Source organism: Solea senegalensis, linkage group LG1 (assembly GCF_019176455.1).
Source record: "Solea senegalensis isolate Sse05_10M linkage group LG1, IFAPA_SoseM_1, whole genome shotgun sequence".
Classification (NCBI taxonomy): domain Eukaryota; kingdom Metazoa; phylum Chordata; class Actinopteri; order Pleuronectiformes; family Soleidae; genus Solea; species Solea senegalensis.
Window position 1 is genome coordinate 20,974,801 of NC_058021.1, and position 16,732 is coordinate 20,991,532.

Genomic DNA, 16,732 nt, shown 5'->3' on the forward strand with positions numbered 1-16,732 from the left:
CACAAAAAAATATCTTTCCAGTGAGACAAACAAATGTTGCTATGGCTTCTGGAATTAATGCTGTGGAATATAAATTGGGCCTGTTTACGTTTTGATAAATTGGCATCATTAAATATGCCAAAAATAAAATGTCCTGTTGACAATGTACCCATATATACCCAGACAACAATTACCGGGTTACTTTGATTACTGAAGACAATGTGCATCTATGTTAAGCTTTGGTAATTCTTTAGTTTTCTGGAAATATACATTGGACGTGAGGCATTTATGGAAAGCATAGATTGCACTTAATCTGGACATGTGTGCCTAATCTGTGCCGCATGCTTGGCCAGAGTTACAAGTCTGAATATGACTTTTTTTTTTTCATTTTTGTTTCATTGTCAATTGTCAAACGTGTTTAAATGGTAAAGTTAAAGCTGCAGTTTGTAACTTTATTGTGATTATTGTTGCTGTCAGTGATGTTATTGTCCTGCCTGTGTTTGGTCAACGTGAACTGAAACGATGCAACATTAATATTCAACAGCTTCTGTTGAGCAATACGATCACATGTATCTGAGGGAGCGTTGGCACAGAGGAGGACAGGGATAAGAAGCATGTATCCTATCAATCTGCTTACAACTGGGTGTTTTGAGCAGCAGAGTTCACTCTTTTTTGTGGGTGTTTCTTTACGTTTTCAGTCATACTGCAAACCTTGTTTACGCCATCTTACTTTACTTGCACAGTGTCGCTCTTGCCTCTGCTTGTTTTGACATAAAACAAATCATTTCCTGTGTGCAGCATGGGAATGTCATCAGGTGATACTGTACGAGATCTAAACACTGCCATACTGTGTTGATAGATTTTTTTGTGACAATGGTTTGATTGTAGTTGATAAAAGTTACACATTTCACTTTCCTGAAGGGCACAGCCCTCAGCTATTATCATCGCTGATAAATAGATAGATAGATTGTCTGATATAGACATTGCTGAGGATGAGCTATTGAGGCTGTACAGGAAGTAAAGGAAGCAGCTCAGAGAAAAGGTTTGCACGTCAACGCGGTCACTATAAATTCACCTCTCTCCTTTTAACATGTTCCTCAAGTATGGTTTGACGTGAGTGAATATACATTTTTCACCGCTGACTGGAGCAGCTGCAGGGTGGAAAACAACTAGTGTGTCCTTGCGTAGTGGTGCATTTCTGCTTACGTTGGCCAAAAAGCGTGTGTGTGTGTGTGAGAGAGAGAGAGAGAGAGAGATCTGACTGAAGGATGTGATAGCTCGTGAGAAGAGGGAAGACTGAGGTGGTAATTGATGACTGTTGATTCGAAATGCTCCCGTAAACAACACACACGTGACTGTGTGAATGCTGACGCGTTGTGTTGCCATGCCTCGGTTTACACTTACGTGCACCTCTTGTCTGTGTGCATTTACTCACAATCTGAGACATTATCGGTGGTATGGAGCTGTTCAACCTCACCCAGCACAGTGCATACATGTGTGCAGACAAATACTGTGTTTACATGGCAGAAGGAGACGGCTGTGGCTTATTGTTGTTAAGAAAAAATAGCCCGTTTGTCGAGGTCCGAGAACGAGAAATCGCAACACCCTACCATGATATGCCGTTGCGGTTACGGTTCGCGTCCCGTGTCTCCCGTCACTTTTGAAGCGAACTGCATTGTAAATTGGTTATGGTATTAATTAATAAAGCCGTTTTTGGTGTTTGTAAACATTTCAGTATCTAGTTTATCACAATTAATGACTGTTAACGTTATAATATAACATGTATAAGTTTACCAACATTGTGTGCTGTATGTTAACATTGAAATATCGTTTAGCACAATTATTGACTACTATTACCAGTAATATGAAAGGTATAAGGTTACCATTTTCTTTTTATGTAAAACGTATATATTGTCTATCACAAGCATTGGCTGTAAAATAAAGATGTGTATGCTTATCATATGATTAAGCAATAGACAATCATCAAGTAATTAAATGATGAATGTCATATAACTTGATTTTGATGAGTAAGTAGAAGTAATATTACACACACCTTTGTTGCAGAATTACAATAACTTGCAACTTGGCCCTTTGATATGATGGATAATGGCTAAATTATTATCTCTGGTGTGATAATACCCCCCCATGTGGTGTGTGTGAAAATTTCCTCCTGTGCATGGGACTAATAAAGGATTATCTTATATTATAATGTATATTGTATTTGAATGCAAAATAACACTTGATGGACAAAGCCATCTGAATACAAATTTATTACAAACAAATAAAAACAACCAGTGCAGTAATAAAATCAGTAAAAAAAAGAGTGAGCATTCTAATAAATATATACACATGTAAACAATAATGCAACTCCAGTGAAACAGTGTATATAACAGATAACAAATAGCAATATACAATAATATATACATATAAAACAGAACAGAATACCTTATATACACACACACATAGTACCACAACAGAATATAATCGAATAAATAAAATAGATTATTATTAACACAACAAACTAGAATAGAATATATATAATATTAGATAAGTGAAGACAAATACAATACAATACAAATACAAAATTACTGTGGTGGTGCATCTTTCCTTTTGCCATAACCCCGGGCTTCAAATGAGGCCTTCCACTCAGCCAGAGTTGTAGTGGCTGTGGCTTGGCAGTACCAATTTCCGAAGTACTGCTTGTGGTGCAGGCAGGAGAGGTTGTGGTGCAAGCAGGAGAGGTTGCGGTGCAGGCAGGAGAGGTTGTGGTGCAAGCAGGAGAGGTTGTGGTGCAAGCAGGAGAGGTTGTGGTACAGGCTGGGGAGGATGAAGAGGTTGATCGAGAGCTGCAAGGAATGGTGGCCGAATTGCAGATGGAGTCACTGGCAGGTTCCGTCGCTGTTTCAGCTGCGCGGTCCCTGCCGTGTTAGAGGGCAGGACAAAGATGTGGGGATTTGCCACACTGCTGGTCGGGACACAGGGCCTGTCTTTCCTCACAACTGCAAGAGGCAAGCTCTCTGGGCTCACATTAGTGTTCTTTGGAATAGACAGGCCTTGCTCCAGCATGCTCTTCTCCTGCTTTTTCTGAAGTTTATTGTACCTAAAAATATTCAAAGTATACATTTGTTTGTATACCATAGTGTATCATATATATGCAATATATCTACACAGAACAGAGCACAGATACTATGTTATTCCCTTTTATTAACTCACCAACTAGCGATGGTTGCAGTATTCATCACCGGGAGCTGGATGGTGGTCTTCTCCATCACCATGGCATTATTTAGAATGACTTGGCGGATGTGAAGATATGCTTTGGTGACAAGGCTCCAACGCTCTTTCCTGACTCCATCAATGCGCCTGGGTCCACGATACTCCTTGCAAAGTTGAATAAAAAGTGCCTCACACACACGATTGCAGTCAGGCCACTGTGCTGGGCTTTTCCCTCCTGCAAAGCATCTGCAAAGGTATGGGCAGCATTAGTGTTCATAAAAGACATTATATAATAGTATGTAGCATTGTCATACATACCGCTTTGTACTCTCTACACCAGGTGCAACATTTTTTTTTGTGGCCCTGAATCTCCCTTTGGAGATTGTGTCTTGATAGACTGTGGTCTTTTAATGTAAATAAGTGTCCCGTCAAGTCCTGGACAGCTTGGAAGCCCTCAATGTTGTCTGGTCCAACAGAGTCCTACATTAAACAAAATAGTGATAAAAAAAGAAAGAAAGTATTTTCAAATATTACGCCTATTTGATTTTATTACAGATGTAACCCGAAAGAAGTTAAAAACATCATCAAAATGTTAACCTACATCATGACTGGTGGAGCATGATGATGTTGAAGGCTGTTCCTCTGCCACACTAGGAGCATCTTGCTGGGGAGCTAATTTAGAACACATTTAAGCAAAGAGCAATTGTTATGATGGATAAAACAAGTATGCACTAACAATGCGTTTTAGACAGCTATGCATCTGTCTTTTAGCAGTTTTAGACTGCTATGCATCTGTCTTTTAAGTATGCAACAGTTTGATTAGGACATGCTTTGACCTCTGACCTTGATGAGTGCAGAGCATTTCCGCATCCTGAGAGGTCTGAGGAGTGTCGGTTTGAAGCTGGGGACCAAGGCTGGGATTAGATCCAGCAGGTCTCCCACTGTCCTCACAAACTGGGGGGCACACAGGTACAGCTGCTATGGGAAGGACACAGATAAACAGTGTAATGAACAGTGTTGTTGCCTCTATAGTGAGACAGCCTCCAATCTAAACATGTTTTATATAAGTCATTATTATTGGAACCTTTACACTTAACAGCAGAATACATTACAAATATGAAAACATCTACAACTCCATGTTACACAGAATCCTTTTTCTAGTTGTATACTTACATGGATGAAACTTTGGTGGCATAAACAGCCTCTTGACAGACTTGTGGATGCTCTGCTGGGACACACCTTTCCCTGTCAACAATGACCGCAGGGAGGATACAGGCACTGAGGATGGTCGCGGTGAGGTGGAGGGCTGTGATGAGGTGGAGGCCTGTGTGGAGGTGGCTGGTTTACGCTGACTTGTGGATCTCGCCTCCATCTTGAACTGAATGGCATAACGTCCCTCCGGATACAGCGAAATATACTTCAGCAAGGCTCTTTTATTGACGAGGTTGAATCAGAGCTTCCTGATTCCTCCGACATTGATGCCACCACATATCCAGCATAGCCCAGCGCATTCTCAGCCCTCTTCCTAAATTTAGGATCCATTCTCTATGGTTGGAAAACAAACAACAGTTAAAATAAGCTTGGTCTGATCTCTTACTGCAAATACATTTATAGAATTTTCACTCAGTCTTCTTCAGTAATGCATAGATGCAAGCATGCATATGTGTGAAAGTAGAAGTAGGCCTATGCATATATGAATGTGTGGGGACATGAATGTATGTTTGTGTATTCACTGTTGCCCATAAAGTTGGAATAAAATATTTGTTACCTCTTCTCATGAAATGACAATGTGATTTATTCTTCATAGATAAAGTGTATATCTATTCAAAACTTTATTGATCAATCTCTTATAAACATATCAGTGAAGATTCAAGCACATATAAATAAAATTAAAAGATCAATGTGTCTGAATACAAAATCATTCCAACTTTAACAGAGCATCTGTCTTAAAAATATATGTTTCTTATATTATATATTATATTTTAAATGCTTTATCTTCTTTCTTAATGTAATAATGCAATTCTTAGCTGTTTGTATACTTTAATACAGAATATAATAAGTTATCATAACACTCAAACTATATTGACTTATCTATACATATCTGTTTTGGCCTCTTTTTGATCTAAATAAGTAATTAAAGCAAATATTACGTTGGTAAACTGTATGATAAGTCGCCAGCCCGTTATTAACAGTGTAGTCGCGTTACACGATTTCCTATGCAAACAAGCATACAGTTGTGACCGTTGTAAGCGTACTGAAATAAATTACAGTCATTATCGGTAGGTGAAAAAGCTAAAAAAAATGGAGAATTGTCCGTCTGTTAATGTTACAGTCGTTCGTATGTTGTCACTGTCAGCTAGGTTACATGCAACGCAAATAAATGAAACGTTCATCATTAACGTTACCGGGTGTGCTAGCTAACTGGCACCAGAGTATACTTTTATTTGTATAATAAACATATATAACAATGTGATATAAACACTTTGAAACGTTAGAGTGGCACGGAACTTACTGTAAAATGCAGCAAAAGATGACGGTCTGGACGAAATAGCGTCTCTCAAATCTTGGTAGCGATACCGATTGCGATTGGTCAAATCTTGGTAGCCCATGACGAGCGGTGATTGGTTCTCGCAATTCTTGGTAGTGGGGCGCCACCCGATTGGTCAATTCTTGGTAGAATTCTTGGTAGCGAGGAGTGATTTCATTGGCTCTCACATGACGGCCGGAGCTCGACTGACAGGTGACATGGGGCGCCACACTGCCGGCCTTGACTAGCCTTTTGCCTGGGTCTGCTTGTTTTCCTTCACAAATCCACTCTCTAATAGGGATATAGTACATTTTAATACATGGGGAAAACCCTCTGCCCTTACAAGGTTCTCCACACAAGACTAGATGATGGTTTGTGGGTGACAGCAATCACCATTAATTACTTGTTTAATTCATGCAATCTTTTGCAGCGTTACTACAATGGAGTTAAGGCAGGGGTGCCAAACTCATTTTTGTTCAGGGGCCACATACAGCACAATTTGATCTCAAGAATAGAATAGAATAGAATGCCTTTATTGTCATTATACAAGTTGTACAACGAGATTTACTTGACTTCACCTTGAAAGTGCATACAGCTAACAACGAAGAACAATAACAACAACAACAACAACCAGTGTATGGGTCAAGGACATTAAAAAGAAAAAGTGACCCTAGTTAACGTGAGGTGGGTTTTCAGTTGCAGCGTACTACATTAAAAGGATATACAGCCATCAAATTCTTATTGCACAATATGAAATAGCAGGTCTGTAGCAGGGTTTAAATATAAAAAGTGCATTTCTATGAGACGTGACCCATAGCAGGGTATAAAAAATAATAAATAAGACTATTTCCACAGTATGAAGTGTATTTTTTTTTTTTTTTTTTTTTAACAGTATATGAAATATAGAAATATAAATATCAGTGTGAGATATGATTTTAGCAGCATATAGAATATAAATATCACAGAGTGAAATGTAATTTTGCAGTATATAAAAATAGAAATATAAACATTTACACAGTATGAAAGTGATTTTAGCAGGGTACCATTTAAAAATACAGATATTGCACAGTTGGAATGTAATTTAAGCAGGATAAAAATCTGTATATACAATATAAGTAGTGCACAGTATATAAGTATTGCATAGTGTGGAGTAAATTATTAAATAAATAAGCATTTCAGCATGAAATGTAGAGTATTGCACATGCCAGAATGTGTGAGAGTATGTGGTAGAGGTAGGATGGTCAGTGCATGTCCATGTTCAGTGTGGTTATGGCTCTGGGGAAGAAGCTGTCCTTAAGTCTATTTGTCCGAGCTCGGACACACCTGTAGCGTCTGCCAGAGGGCAGCATGTCGAACAGATGAAAGCCGGGGTGGGAACTGTCCTTAACAATGTTCCTCGCTCTGTTCAGGCAGCGAGAGTGGTAAATGTCCTTTAGGGAGGGGAGAGTGCAGCCGATGATCCTCTGTGCTGCGTTGATGACTCTCTGAAGACCCTTCCTGTCTGCTTCAGTGCAGCTGGCGTACCACACTGTGATGCAGTACAGCAGCAGGCTCTCTATGGAAGAGCGGTAGAAGTTCACCAGCAGCTTCTCATCCAGGTTGTTTTTCCTGAGCACTCTCAGGAAGTGCAGGCGTTGTTGGGCCTTCTTGGTGATCTCCGTGATGTTCGGGGTCCAGGAGAGGTCAGCCGAGATGACGGTGCCCAGGAACTTGAAGGTCTGGACCCTCTCTACACAGACACCGTTGATGTAGAGGGGAGCTGGGTCTGCGCGGTGCCTCCTGAAGTCGATGACGATTTCCTTTGTCTTTGTGGCATTCAGTGCCAGGTTGTTCGCTGAACACCACGTTGTCAACTTTAGGATCTCATCCCTGTAAGCAGACTCATCTCCCCCTGAGATTAGTCCAACCACAGTGGTGTCGTCTGCAAACTTGACGATGGTGTTACCAAGGTGGGTTGGGCTACAGTCATGGGTGTAGAGGGAGTACAGTAGTGGGCTCAGCACACACCCCTGTGGAGAGCCGGTGCTGAGTGTGCGGGTGGAGGAGATGTGGTTACCAAGTTTAACAGTCTGTGGACGGTTCGTGAGGAAGTCTTTTATCCATGAACAGGTGTGTGGGTGGAGGCCTAAATCCACAAGTTTACTGACCAGAATGTCCGGGATGATTGTGTTGAAGGCTGAGCTGTAATCGATGAAGAGTAGCCTCACATAGCTCCCCTGGTGTTCCAGGTGGCTCAGCGCAGTGTGGAGAGCTATGGCTATGGCATCCTCCGTGGATCTGTTTGCTCTATAAGCAAACTGATGTGGATCGAAGGTCTGAGGAAGGCTGTCTTTGATGTGGTGAAGAACCAGCCTCTCAAAGCACTTCATGATGACCGGTGTTAGGGCGACTGGGCGATAGTCGTTGAGGCTGTCTGTGGATGATTTCTTGGGCACGGGGATGATTGTAGCTGTCTTCAGGCAGGATGGGATGGTGGCTTGAGACAGGGAACGGTTGAAGATGCAGGTGAAAACTTGTGAGAGCTGGTCTGCACAGGCTTTGAGCACCTTCCCTGGTATCCCGTCCGGGCCAGCTGCCTTCCTTGGGTTTACAAGGGGGCCGGACCAGTAAAAATAGCAAAATAATAGAATAATAACCTATGAACAACAAGAACTCCTTTGTTTGTTCTCCTTTGTTTTACATTTACTGAAGGATAATTTTACAAAACATGAAATTTCTTGAGAAATATAAGTGCAATTTCAACAATATCATGCCTAAATTTAGAATAGAATAGAATAGAATAGAATAGAAAATACTTTATTAATCCCTTGCGGGAAATTCTTTCGTCACAGCGCTCCAGTGTACAAAGGTAACGAATGTTGTAACAGCAATTTTTTTGGAAATTACAAAATTACAAACTATAGGAAGAAGTAGGAGTAAACATAAGATTAAAATTACAAAATTAAAGAATACTATTAAAATAAGAATAAATTTACAGAGTTAAAAATACTATTAAAATAAGAATAAATTTACAGAGTTACAACATTTCCAGAATATACTTCACAACTTGTACTTCCCCCTCCCCCCATATTAACAATATATACAGAGGAAGTATAAGCCTATTTATCATATAGAGGAATTGTACAGCTTAATGGCCACAGGCAGGAATGATTTCCTGTGGCGTTCTGTGGTGCAGCGTGGTAGAATAAGTCTCTTGCTGAATGTGCTTCTGTGGCTGGTCAGCACATCATGTAGAGGATGGAGGGAGTTGTCCAGTATGGACCTAATCCTGGACAACATCCTTCTCTCTGACACTGCTGTCAGGGAGTCAATCTCCTCTCCAACAACATGGCTGGCTTTGCGGATGAGTTTGTTAAGTCTGTTGGCGTCCCGCACCTTCAGTCTGCTGCCCCAGCACGCCACAGCGTAGAGAATGGCACTGGCCACCACAGACTCGTAAAACATCCGCAGCATTTTCCGGCAGATGTTGAAGGACCTCAGCCGCCTCAGAAAATAGAGACGGCTTTGACCCTTCCTGTAGAGTGCGTCTGTGTTTTTAGTCCAGTCCAGTTTATTGTCCAAGTACACCCCTAAGTACTTGTAATCCTCAACTATGTCCACGTTAACCCCACGGATGGAGATAGGGGTCACTGGAGCCCTGGTCCTCCTCAGGTCCACCACCAGTTCTTTAGTTTTTGTCACGTTGAGCTGCAGATGGTTCTGCTCACACCACGTGACAAAGTTGTCCACCACACCCCTGTACTCAGTCTCCTCACCCTTACTGATAAGTCCAACTACTGCAGAGTCGTCAGAAAACTTCTGAAGATGGCAGGTCTCTGTGCAGCAGCTGAAGTTCGTGGTGTACAGGGTGAAGAGGAAGGGAGAGAGAACCGTCCCCTGCGGTGCCCCGGTGTTGCTGATCAGTCTGTCTGATGTGCAGTGCTGCAGGCGCACATACTGTGGTCTGCCAGTCAGGTAATCCACAATCCAGGACACAAGGGGGGGCTCCACCCGCATAGCTGTCAGTTTCTCACTCAGTAGAGCTGGCCTGATGGTGTTGAATGCACTGGAGAAGTCAAAAAACATGACTCTTACAGTGCTCGCCGGCTTGTCCAGGTGAGCGTAGACACGGTCTAGCAGGTAGATGATGGCATCCTCAACTCCTAGTCGGGGCTGGTAGGCGAACTGGAGGGGGTCTAGCAGTGGTCTCACCATGGGCCGGAGCTGATCCAGGATGAGTCTCTCCAGGGTCTTCATTATGTGTGACGTCAGTGCCACCGGTCTGTAGTCCTTGGATCCGCTGGGGCGTGGTATCTTGGGCACAGGAACGATGCATGACGTCTTCCACAGCACGGGGACCCTGTGAAGACTCAGACTCAGGCTGAAGATGTGTTGTAGCACACCACATAGCTGGAGGGAACAAGCTTTCAGAACCCTGGGGCTCACACCGTCAGGTCCTGCAGACTTGCCTGCATGGAGTCTCTTCAGCTGCCTCATGATTTGGTCAGCAGTGATGTGGAGTGAGGGGGTGACCTGTGGGGGAGGGGTAGGGGTGTTGTCTTGGAGAGTGTTGTCACTTTGGGAGCCAGGGGAGGAGGAGGTGTGTGGGGGGCCATCACTGGGGGAAGAGTGGCTGTAGGAGGGGGGAGGGAGAGAGAGTGGAGTGGGCGCTAACTGCAGGCATGCAGGAGAGGAGCCCATGGGAGGATGAGCCGGGGTCACCGAGTCAAATCTGTTAAAAAACAGATTCATCGCGTTTGCACAGTCCATGCTGCCCCCAACTCCTCTATTGCTGGTTGGTCTGAAGCCAGTGATGGTTCTCATTCCACTCCAGACCTCCCTCATGTTGTTCTGCTGGAGCTTCCACTCCAGCTTCCTCCTATACTTCTGTTTGGCCTCCTTGATCTTCACCTTCAGCTCCTTCTGGATTGTTCGCACCTCCTCTCTGTTGCCAGCTGTGAAAGCCCTCTTCTTCTCATTGAGGATGGTTTTGACTTCCTTTGTTACCCACGGTTTGTTATTTGGGTAACAAAGGACAGTCTCCGGTGGGACGATGGTGTCAACACAGAAGTTGATATAGTCCGTCACACACACTGTGAGCCCATCAATGTCCTCTCCATGCGGCTCACAGAGCGTCTGCCAGTCTGTCACTTCAAAGCATCCCCGCAGTGTCTCATAGGCCCCATCAGACCATCTCCTCACGATCTTTGTGGTTACAGGCTGGCTCTTCACCACCGGCACATAACAGGGTTTGAGGTGAATCAGGTTGTGATCTGACCTGCCAAGTGGGGGGAGAGGAGAGGAGCTGTATGCCTCCTTAGCATTAGCATACAGCAAGTCAATGGTTCTCTCCTCTCTGGTGGGACAGCTCACATACTGTGTGAATGTGGGGAGTGTAGTGTCCATGGTGATATGATTAAAGTCACCCGAGATAGCAATGAATGCACTTGGGTGCTGAGTCTGTAGCTGGGCTATGGCAGAGTGAATAGAGTCATTTGCCGACGTCGGGTTTGCAGAGGGGGGGACATAAACAGCCACCATGATTACCTGTGAAAACTCCCTGGGCAGATAATAAGGTCGAAGTCCAACAGCACAAAGTTCCATGTTCGGGTCACAGATGATCTCCTTGATGGTGATGTGAGCGGGGTTGCACCATCGGTTGTTTACCAGCACAGCGACACCCCCACCTTTGCGCTTGCCGCTCTTGGCGCAGTCTCTGTCGGCCCGTACGGTGTGGAAGCCCGCGATGGAGACGTTGTCATCAGGAATATCCTGGTGCAGCCATGTCTCTGTAAAACACATTATGCTGCATTCCCGATACTCCTTCTGGCTCCGGGCTAGCGCTGTCAGCTCGTCCATCTTGTTGCCCAGGGACCTCACGTTCCCCATGATGAGAGAGGGGAGACACGTCTTAAATCTCCGCTTTTCTAACCTCCGCTGTCTCAACCCGTTGTTTTTCTTCTGTTTCAATCCTCCTCTGCGTCCCCGATGCGTTTTTCTCCGTAGCTCCGCTGGAACCTCTGCCGGTCTGTCCGCTGGGCCAGCCGGCTTCAGGTCGATCAGCTGTTCTCTGGAGTAAACAATCTGATCGGCTTGGACTCGTTGTGCTGCGATGCCGGTTTGTAGCAGTATCACAGCGAGCAAAAAGGCAATAATATTAACAACCAGCATAATTAAATAGAGGGTTTTAAATAAAATAAAATAGTTTAAAAGTAAAGAAGTTTAACAAGAGAAAAAACGAATAAAATACGAAAGAATAGGAAAGTTACACGGAGCGACTACAACAGGCTGCACGCGTGTTGACGCATGCGCACTAATTTTTACTATTTACTATTTACACAGCACACTGGATCTGGAGCATTTGACATTACGTTCAGATTAGTGTGAAATTTTAACAAATTCATCCTGTGGGCCGGATTGGACCCTCTGGCGGGCCGGTTCTGGCCCCCGGGCCATATGTTTGACACCCCTGAGTTAAGGGATACACCACTGACCCTCTCCCTTCCTCAACATCCTGATGGGACAGAGAAGCAGCAGTTAGAGGCTCATCTCACTGTGTTGTGGGATAGAAAGGTAGCAGGAAATCTTTGGTCCCCACAGTCGTCAGGCTTTTTAACAGTGACTGTTGATCGGTCCACCTACACCCTAACAATGGGCACGTTGCAATTAACAGTGCAATTAGTATTTATTTAGTTTCTGCCTTTTACTATTTATCTGTTCTTTTGCTGTCTGCCTTTTATACTTACATGTGAAGAGCTGCTGGACAATGTCAATTTCCCCCATGTGGGATCAATAAAGTTTGTATCTACGAATCTCTATCCTCCTTTGCAGGGTGCTTTTGTCTGCCATGCCAACCAGCATTACCAAGTTTCTGTTACTGAGACTTAATTATACAATACTTAAACGGCCTCCAATGAACTGTCAATTTATGATTTGCTGATAACTGATATTCATCTGAATGATTAACCATTTAAGATGCCCAGTTTGTAAAAACAGCAGTTAAATTATCTTTTGCATGCTATTATCATTTAGCAGCAAATATTTAGAAAAATTTACACGATTCACTGTTGCAGTTTTAACCAGGAAAACACAAATGGTACAAATGGAGGAAGGTTATGACATTTATTAGAAACACCTGCCGGATTGGAATCATACAAATGCAGCACAAAATGTCTGTTTAGGGAAACTCTAAATCCATGAACCCTCTTCTCCTTCCAACATCCTCATCTAATCCATGAACTTTACTACAAGATGACAGGCGAGTTGCCCAGAACATGACTTAATGGCTTGTTTTTGAACCAATAAAAAACAAACAATGCACAAAATAACTCAGAATTAACTGGGTGTTGAGGGTGTGTGTCTATATCCATTCACAACAATCCCAGTTTGTATTCCACCATCATGTGAGGCTCTCCCATCATTTCACTCTGAGCTGGATCTAAAAGGTGAAAAGGACACAAATGCAGGTTAGATTTGACACAGATAGGACAAGTCACTTTGGTCAAAGATGGCTGCAGACGGGAAGAATGCACTTATTGTAAGTCACTTTGGATAAAAGCGTCTGCCAAATGACATGTAACGTAATGTAAGAGAAACTGACCGTTGAGGATGTCCTCAAAGCCGATGGACTCGTCGCCGCCTCGCAGCGTATCTAGAGCCAGGTTTGAACTCTGTAAGAATGGCAGGCGCTGGATCTGAAAGAAGGATGGACAGACATGAGGATTTAGGACTGTTGTGAAGATTAAACAGAGAAAAAAAAGAGGAGTATAAGGGAAGGAGAAGGAGTTATCAGATATGAGGTTACCTGTCTGGCTGCTCTGTACTCCATTTGCAGCTTGAGAGGGGCATGAAGACCCTGGATGTTTCTGAGAGTGGAATAATTCATCCTTTCCTGGTTCAACTGGAACTGAGCACCACAAAAAAAAACATCTGTCAGACATACAGGCAGACCTGTCACCAGACCTCAGTCAACATGGTGGTCCTATGAAGGGGGCAAGATTATTACATCTAAAGTACATGTATTTTTTATCATCCTATACTCCATTTGCGCAGCACGTAATCATCACGTTAAACATAACCAACAGCAATATGACCAGGTATAGCCTACAACCAGCGCGGAATTTGTAAATCATAAGGTGCCGGAATGCAAAGTATACATAGGACAGCGCAGGGATGAGGAGACGGACACAGGTCCAAAACGCATACAGAAAACGGTGCTAAATAACAACACACAAATGCTCACTTACAATGCTGTGGGACTTACAAACCTGTTTAAAATAATATCCATGGTATAAATGTTATGACAATAATTTACAACTATTAAATGCCCACATCACCACTAGTGGGACCATAGGCGTCAGATACGGCAGGGACATGTCCCCAGCACTATTTATGATCAACAATTTTGACCCCATCACTTCTAAATGTTTTATTTATAATGGTGATACATTTTTCAATTTATCATTAACACTCGAACCAGTGAAAATAATGTACCTACTAGAAATACCATAGTGTTCATTTTGAACGTTCATAATTCATTTGCATATCATTTCCATAATCAAAGAAGAAAGTGAAAATGAATAGATGTGCAATGTGAATCACAGGAACTCACTAATTCGCTCCACTACTAAAGCTTAAAGGTTTGGTTCTGACGTGTCACACTGAAAGAAAAGCACATGGGAGGACCTCACCACTTGAAATACCGTAGAATACCATACCAAGATCATGTAGTATGTATTTCGGTTATATAATATCTATGGCGTATAATTGTCAATATTTATTGTACATTCATAGATGTGAAAATGCACTTTTATTATTTATTGACTGTGTCCACAAGAATGGCATGACAGTGCAGCTTATATTCATTCAAGTCAAGATAAATTGCCTACCAACAATTGTAGATTATTATTTTTTATTTTGTATCTTAATTTGCAGCTTTTAGTGCACACATGTGCAAGTTAGGAGACGATTGTGATTGTGTAAAAGTTCAGCAACATTGCTCAATATTCTAGTTCTCTGTCTGCATGAACAGTAGCACTTAGAGTTAGGACAGAGCCATTGTGGATTTTCACAAGGATGTTTCATGTGCAGTAGGAGTGCAGATTTAAACACAAAAAAAACACACAAAAAACACAACGCTGAAATCAGAAGGAAATGATTTCATAAAGATAAAACGTGTGAAATTATATATTATGAATTCTGAAGAAAAGCAGCAACATGTTTGTTGACAGACTCCAATCATTGGTGGTTATTCTCAGCAGTGCTGTTGTTAAGGTTAATGCTGCACTGTGTGGTGGAAACCAGCATGATCCGAGTTACAGTTTTGTTTTGGCTGAACACAACAGGTCACCAACCTCACTGCATTAACAGGCATTATAAAGACGGATGTTATAGCCACAATAGGCACATTAAAGCCATCAGTAGAGATCAGTTCAGGCAGAGTGAGTGAACATTCAAACATTCATTCATCCATTTGTCTCTCACAGCTCAGATTTACTCACGTTCTTTTCTGACAGCTCCAGTGGGTGACTGGGAAGGAGCTCATTCTTCACACTGGTAAAGCTACTCAGCAACAGAACAACAGCAGAATGTATTTGACATGGTTATGATTTTTTTGTATATATGTGATATAGTTCCCTACAGTGTAATATACCTCGATTAATACTTGATTTCTGAGGCAGATATAAAATGAGGTTATATAATATTAATGCCCTTACCAGAATCATGTTATGACTAGATGATTATGATATGAGAATCCTTTAGAAAATAAATTTTCTAAAGGATTCCAAGTCATATCTAAAACTGACTTTTTTTTTAAAACTGAGTTTTACAAACAAGTACAGAAACATAAGATACATGTGTTTCCATTGCTGTGTTGTTGTGATTAAAATTAAAACCTAGTACACAGTGGGGATGAACATTAGTTTCACACACAGCTTACAAGTATAGAATAACATTACTGTAATTGAGCACTTTGTGTAATGGTACTTTTTAAAGTATTATTTAAAAATTGTAACTTCACTTTAATTCCATAATGTTTTGTTTGACGTACAGTATAAACAAGTAAATTCACACAAGAAAACACCAAATTGTCTTATTTTTGTGTTTGTTGGTGAAGGAAAGTTCACAATGTATGTCACTATCAATGACTATTTTGTACATTTATTTTAAAAATGTTTTATGGGACAGTCTGCACCAAAATTACAACCAACAAACCTATTTTGTGTCACGTGTCAACATGCTTAGTTATATAAGTTCGCTAATTAAATACCATTTCCCTCCATTATTATATTGATATACCCATCTTATAAATGTCCAAGCTAATAATAAAATGCCGATTGAAAACTCACCCGCTTCGCAAAGAGTCCTGGATTCCATACTGTCCCTGAGGACAGAGGCCTGACACAGGAACACTGTCCTTCAGCTGAGAGCGGAGTCCCCGGGTGTTCTGTCAGATATAGGAGACAGAAAGGATCAACATACAGTAAAAACCTCATCTACTCACATCTAACAATAAGCCTCGTTCTCCGGGAGCTTCTGAACCCAACTCCATCACTCAAGGCGGAGCTAACAGCTAGCATTAGCTGCAGTGACTAATCAGATCCATCACTACCGGCATCCACAAACACGGCACAAAGGCTCGGAGAAGGGAAACTCATTAAGGTTCGCCCTCATAAAAATAACTGCACTGCTACCAGCAAACACAGGATAAGAAAATAACTCAGATATCACCATCTCCCGTACCATTGTGACTGAGTAGCTTCCACTTTCTTTTCACTTCAACGTTCGTAACAGTCGCGGTTTTACTGCGACATATCCGCATTCAAGCGGAAGTATACGCAGCTTTCATGCGACATCACGCTCCAATGGGAACGCCTCCTGGAGGGCAAAACACGGATTTACAATACAAGGAACAGAGAAATGGTAACATCATTGATGTTTTAGCCAGTGTGTATAATACTGTATACATAAAATCATGACCAAGCAAACACCACTTCAAAAAGTGGTGTGATCATATCTAAAGTTTTTATTATT

At 42.1% G+C, this 16,732-nt stretch overlaps 2 protein-coding genes across 3 annotated transcripts; both read right to left on the reverse strand.

The window, feature by feature from the left end:
* Positions 1–2,490: 2,490 nt before the first annotated feature.
* LOC122785989 lies at positions 2,491–5,943 on the reverse strand. Of its 2 annotated transcripts, XM_044052005.1 has the most exons (7): positions 5,705–5,943; positions 4,366–4,737; positions 4,036–4,170; positions 3,794–3,864; positions 3,511–3,672; positions 3,193–3,438; positions 2,491–3,079 (listed from the first exon to the last, which is right to left on the reverse strand). In XM_044052005.1, the coding sequence occupies exons 2-6, from the start codon at positions 4,562–4,564 to the stop codon at positions 3,400–3,402; spliced, it is 606 nt and encodes a 201-aa protein (XP_043907940.1). In that variant the 5' UTR covers positions 4,565–4,737; positions 5,705–5,943; the 3' UTR covers positions 2,491–3,079; positions 3,193–3,399. The 2 variants fall into 2 exon arrangements, with proteins under 2 accessions (XP_043907940.1, XP_043908017.1); XM_044052082.1 differs by having other exon boundaries at positions 4,036–4,167; positions 4,366–5,943.
* A 6,863-nt stretch (positions 5,944–12,806) lies between these two features.
* On the reverse strand, positions 12,807–16,530 carry LOC122765782 (proteasome maturation protein). Its single transcript, XM_044020240.1, has 6 exons — positions 16,442–16,530; positions 16,048–16,145; positions 15,199–15,259; positions 13,503–13,604; positions 13,299–13,392; positions 12,807–13,136 (listed from the first exon to the last, which is right to left on the reverse strand). Exons 1-6 carry the CDS (start codon positions 16,442–16,444, stop codon positions 13,069–13,071), a joined length of 426 nt encoding a protein of 141 aa, XP_043876175.1. The 5' UTR covers positions 16,445–16,530; the 3' UTR covers positions 12,807–13,068.
* Positions 16,531–16,732: the final 202 nt, after the last annotated feature.

Excerpts from the sequence above, each read along its gene's own strand:
- LOC122765782 (XM_044020240.1), bottom strand. Across the intron at positions 13,605-15,198 it reads TGGAGCTGTCAGAAAAGAAC|TTCCAGTTGAACCAGGAAAG; the intron begins GTGAGTAAATCT and ends TGTGGTGCTCAG. Across the intron at positions 13,393-13,502 it reads AGTACAGAGCAGCCAGACAG|ATCCAGCGCCTGCCATTCTT; the intron begins GTAACCTCATAT and ends TCCTTCTTTCAG.
- LOC122785989 (XM_044052005.1), bottom strand. The coding sequence starts at position 4,564 with ATGGAGGCGAGATCCACAAGTCAGCGTAAACCAGCCACCTCCACACAG. Across the intron at positions 4,171-4,365 it reads GCCACCAAAGTTTCATCCAT|CAGCTGTACCTGTGTGCCCC; the intron begins GTAAGTATACAA and ends TCCTTCCCATAG. Across the intron at positions 3,865-4,035 it reads AATGCTCTGCACTCATCAAG|CTCCCCAGCAAGATGCTCCT; the intron begins GTCAGAGGTCAA and ends GTTCTAAATTAG.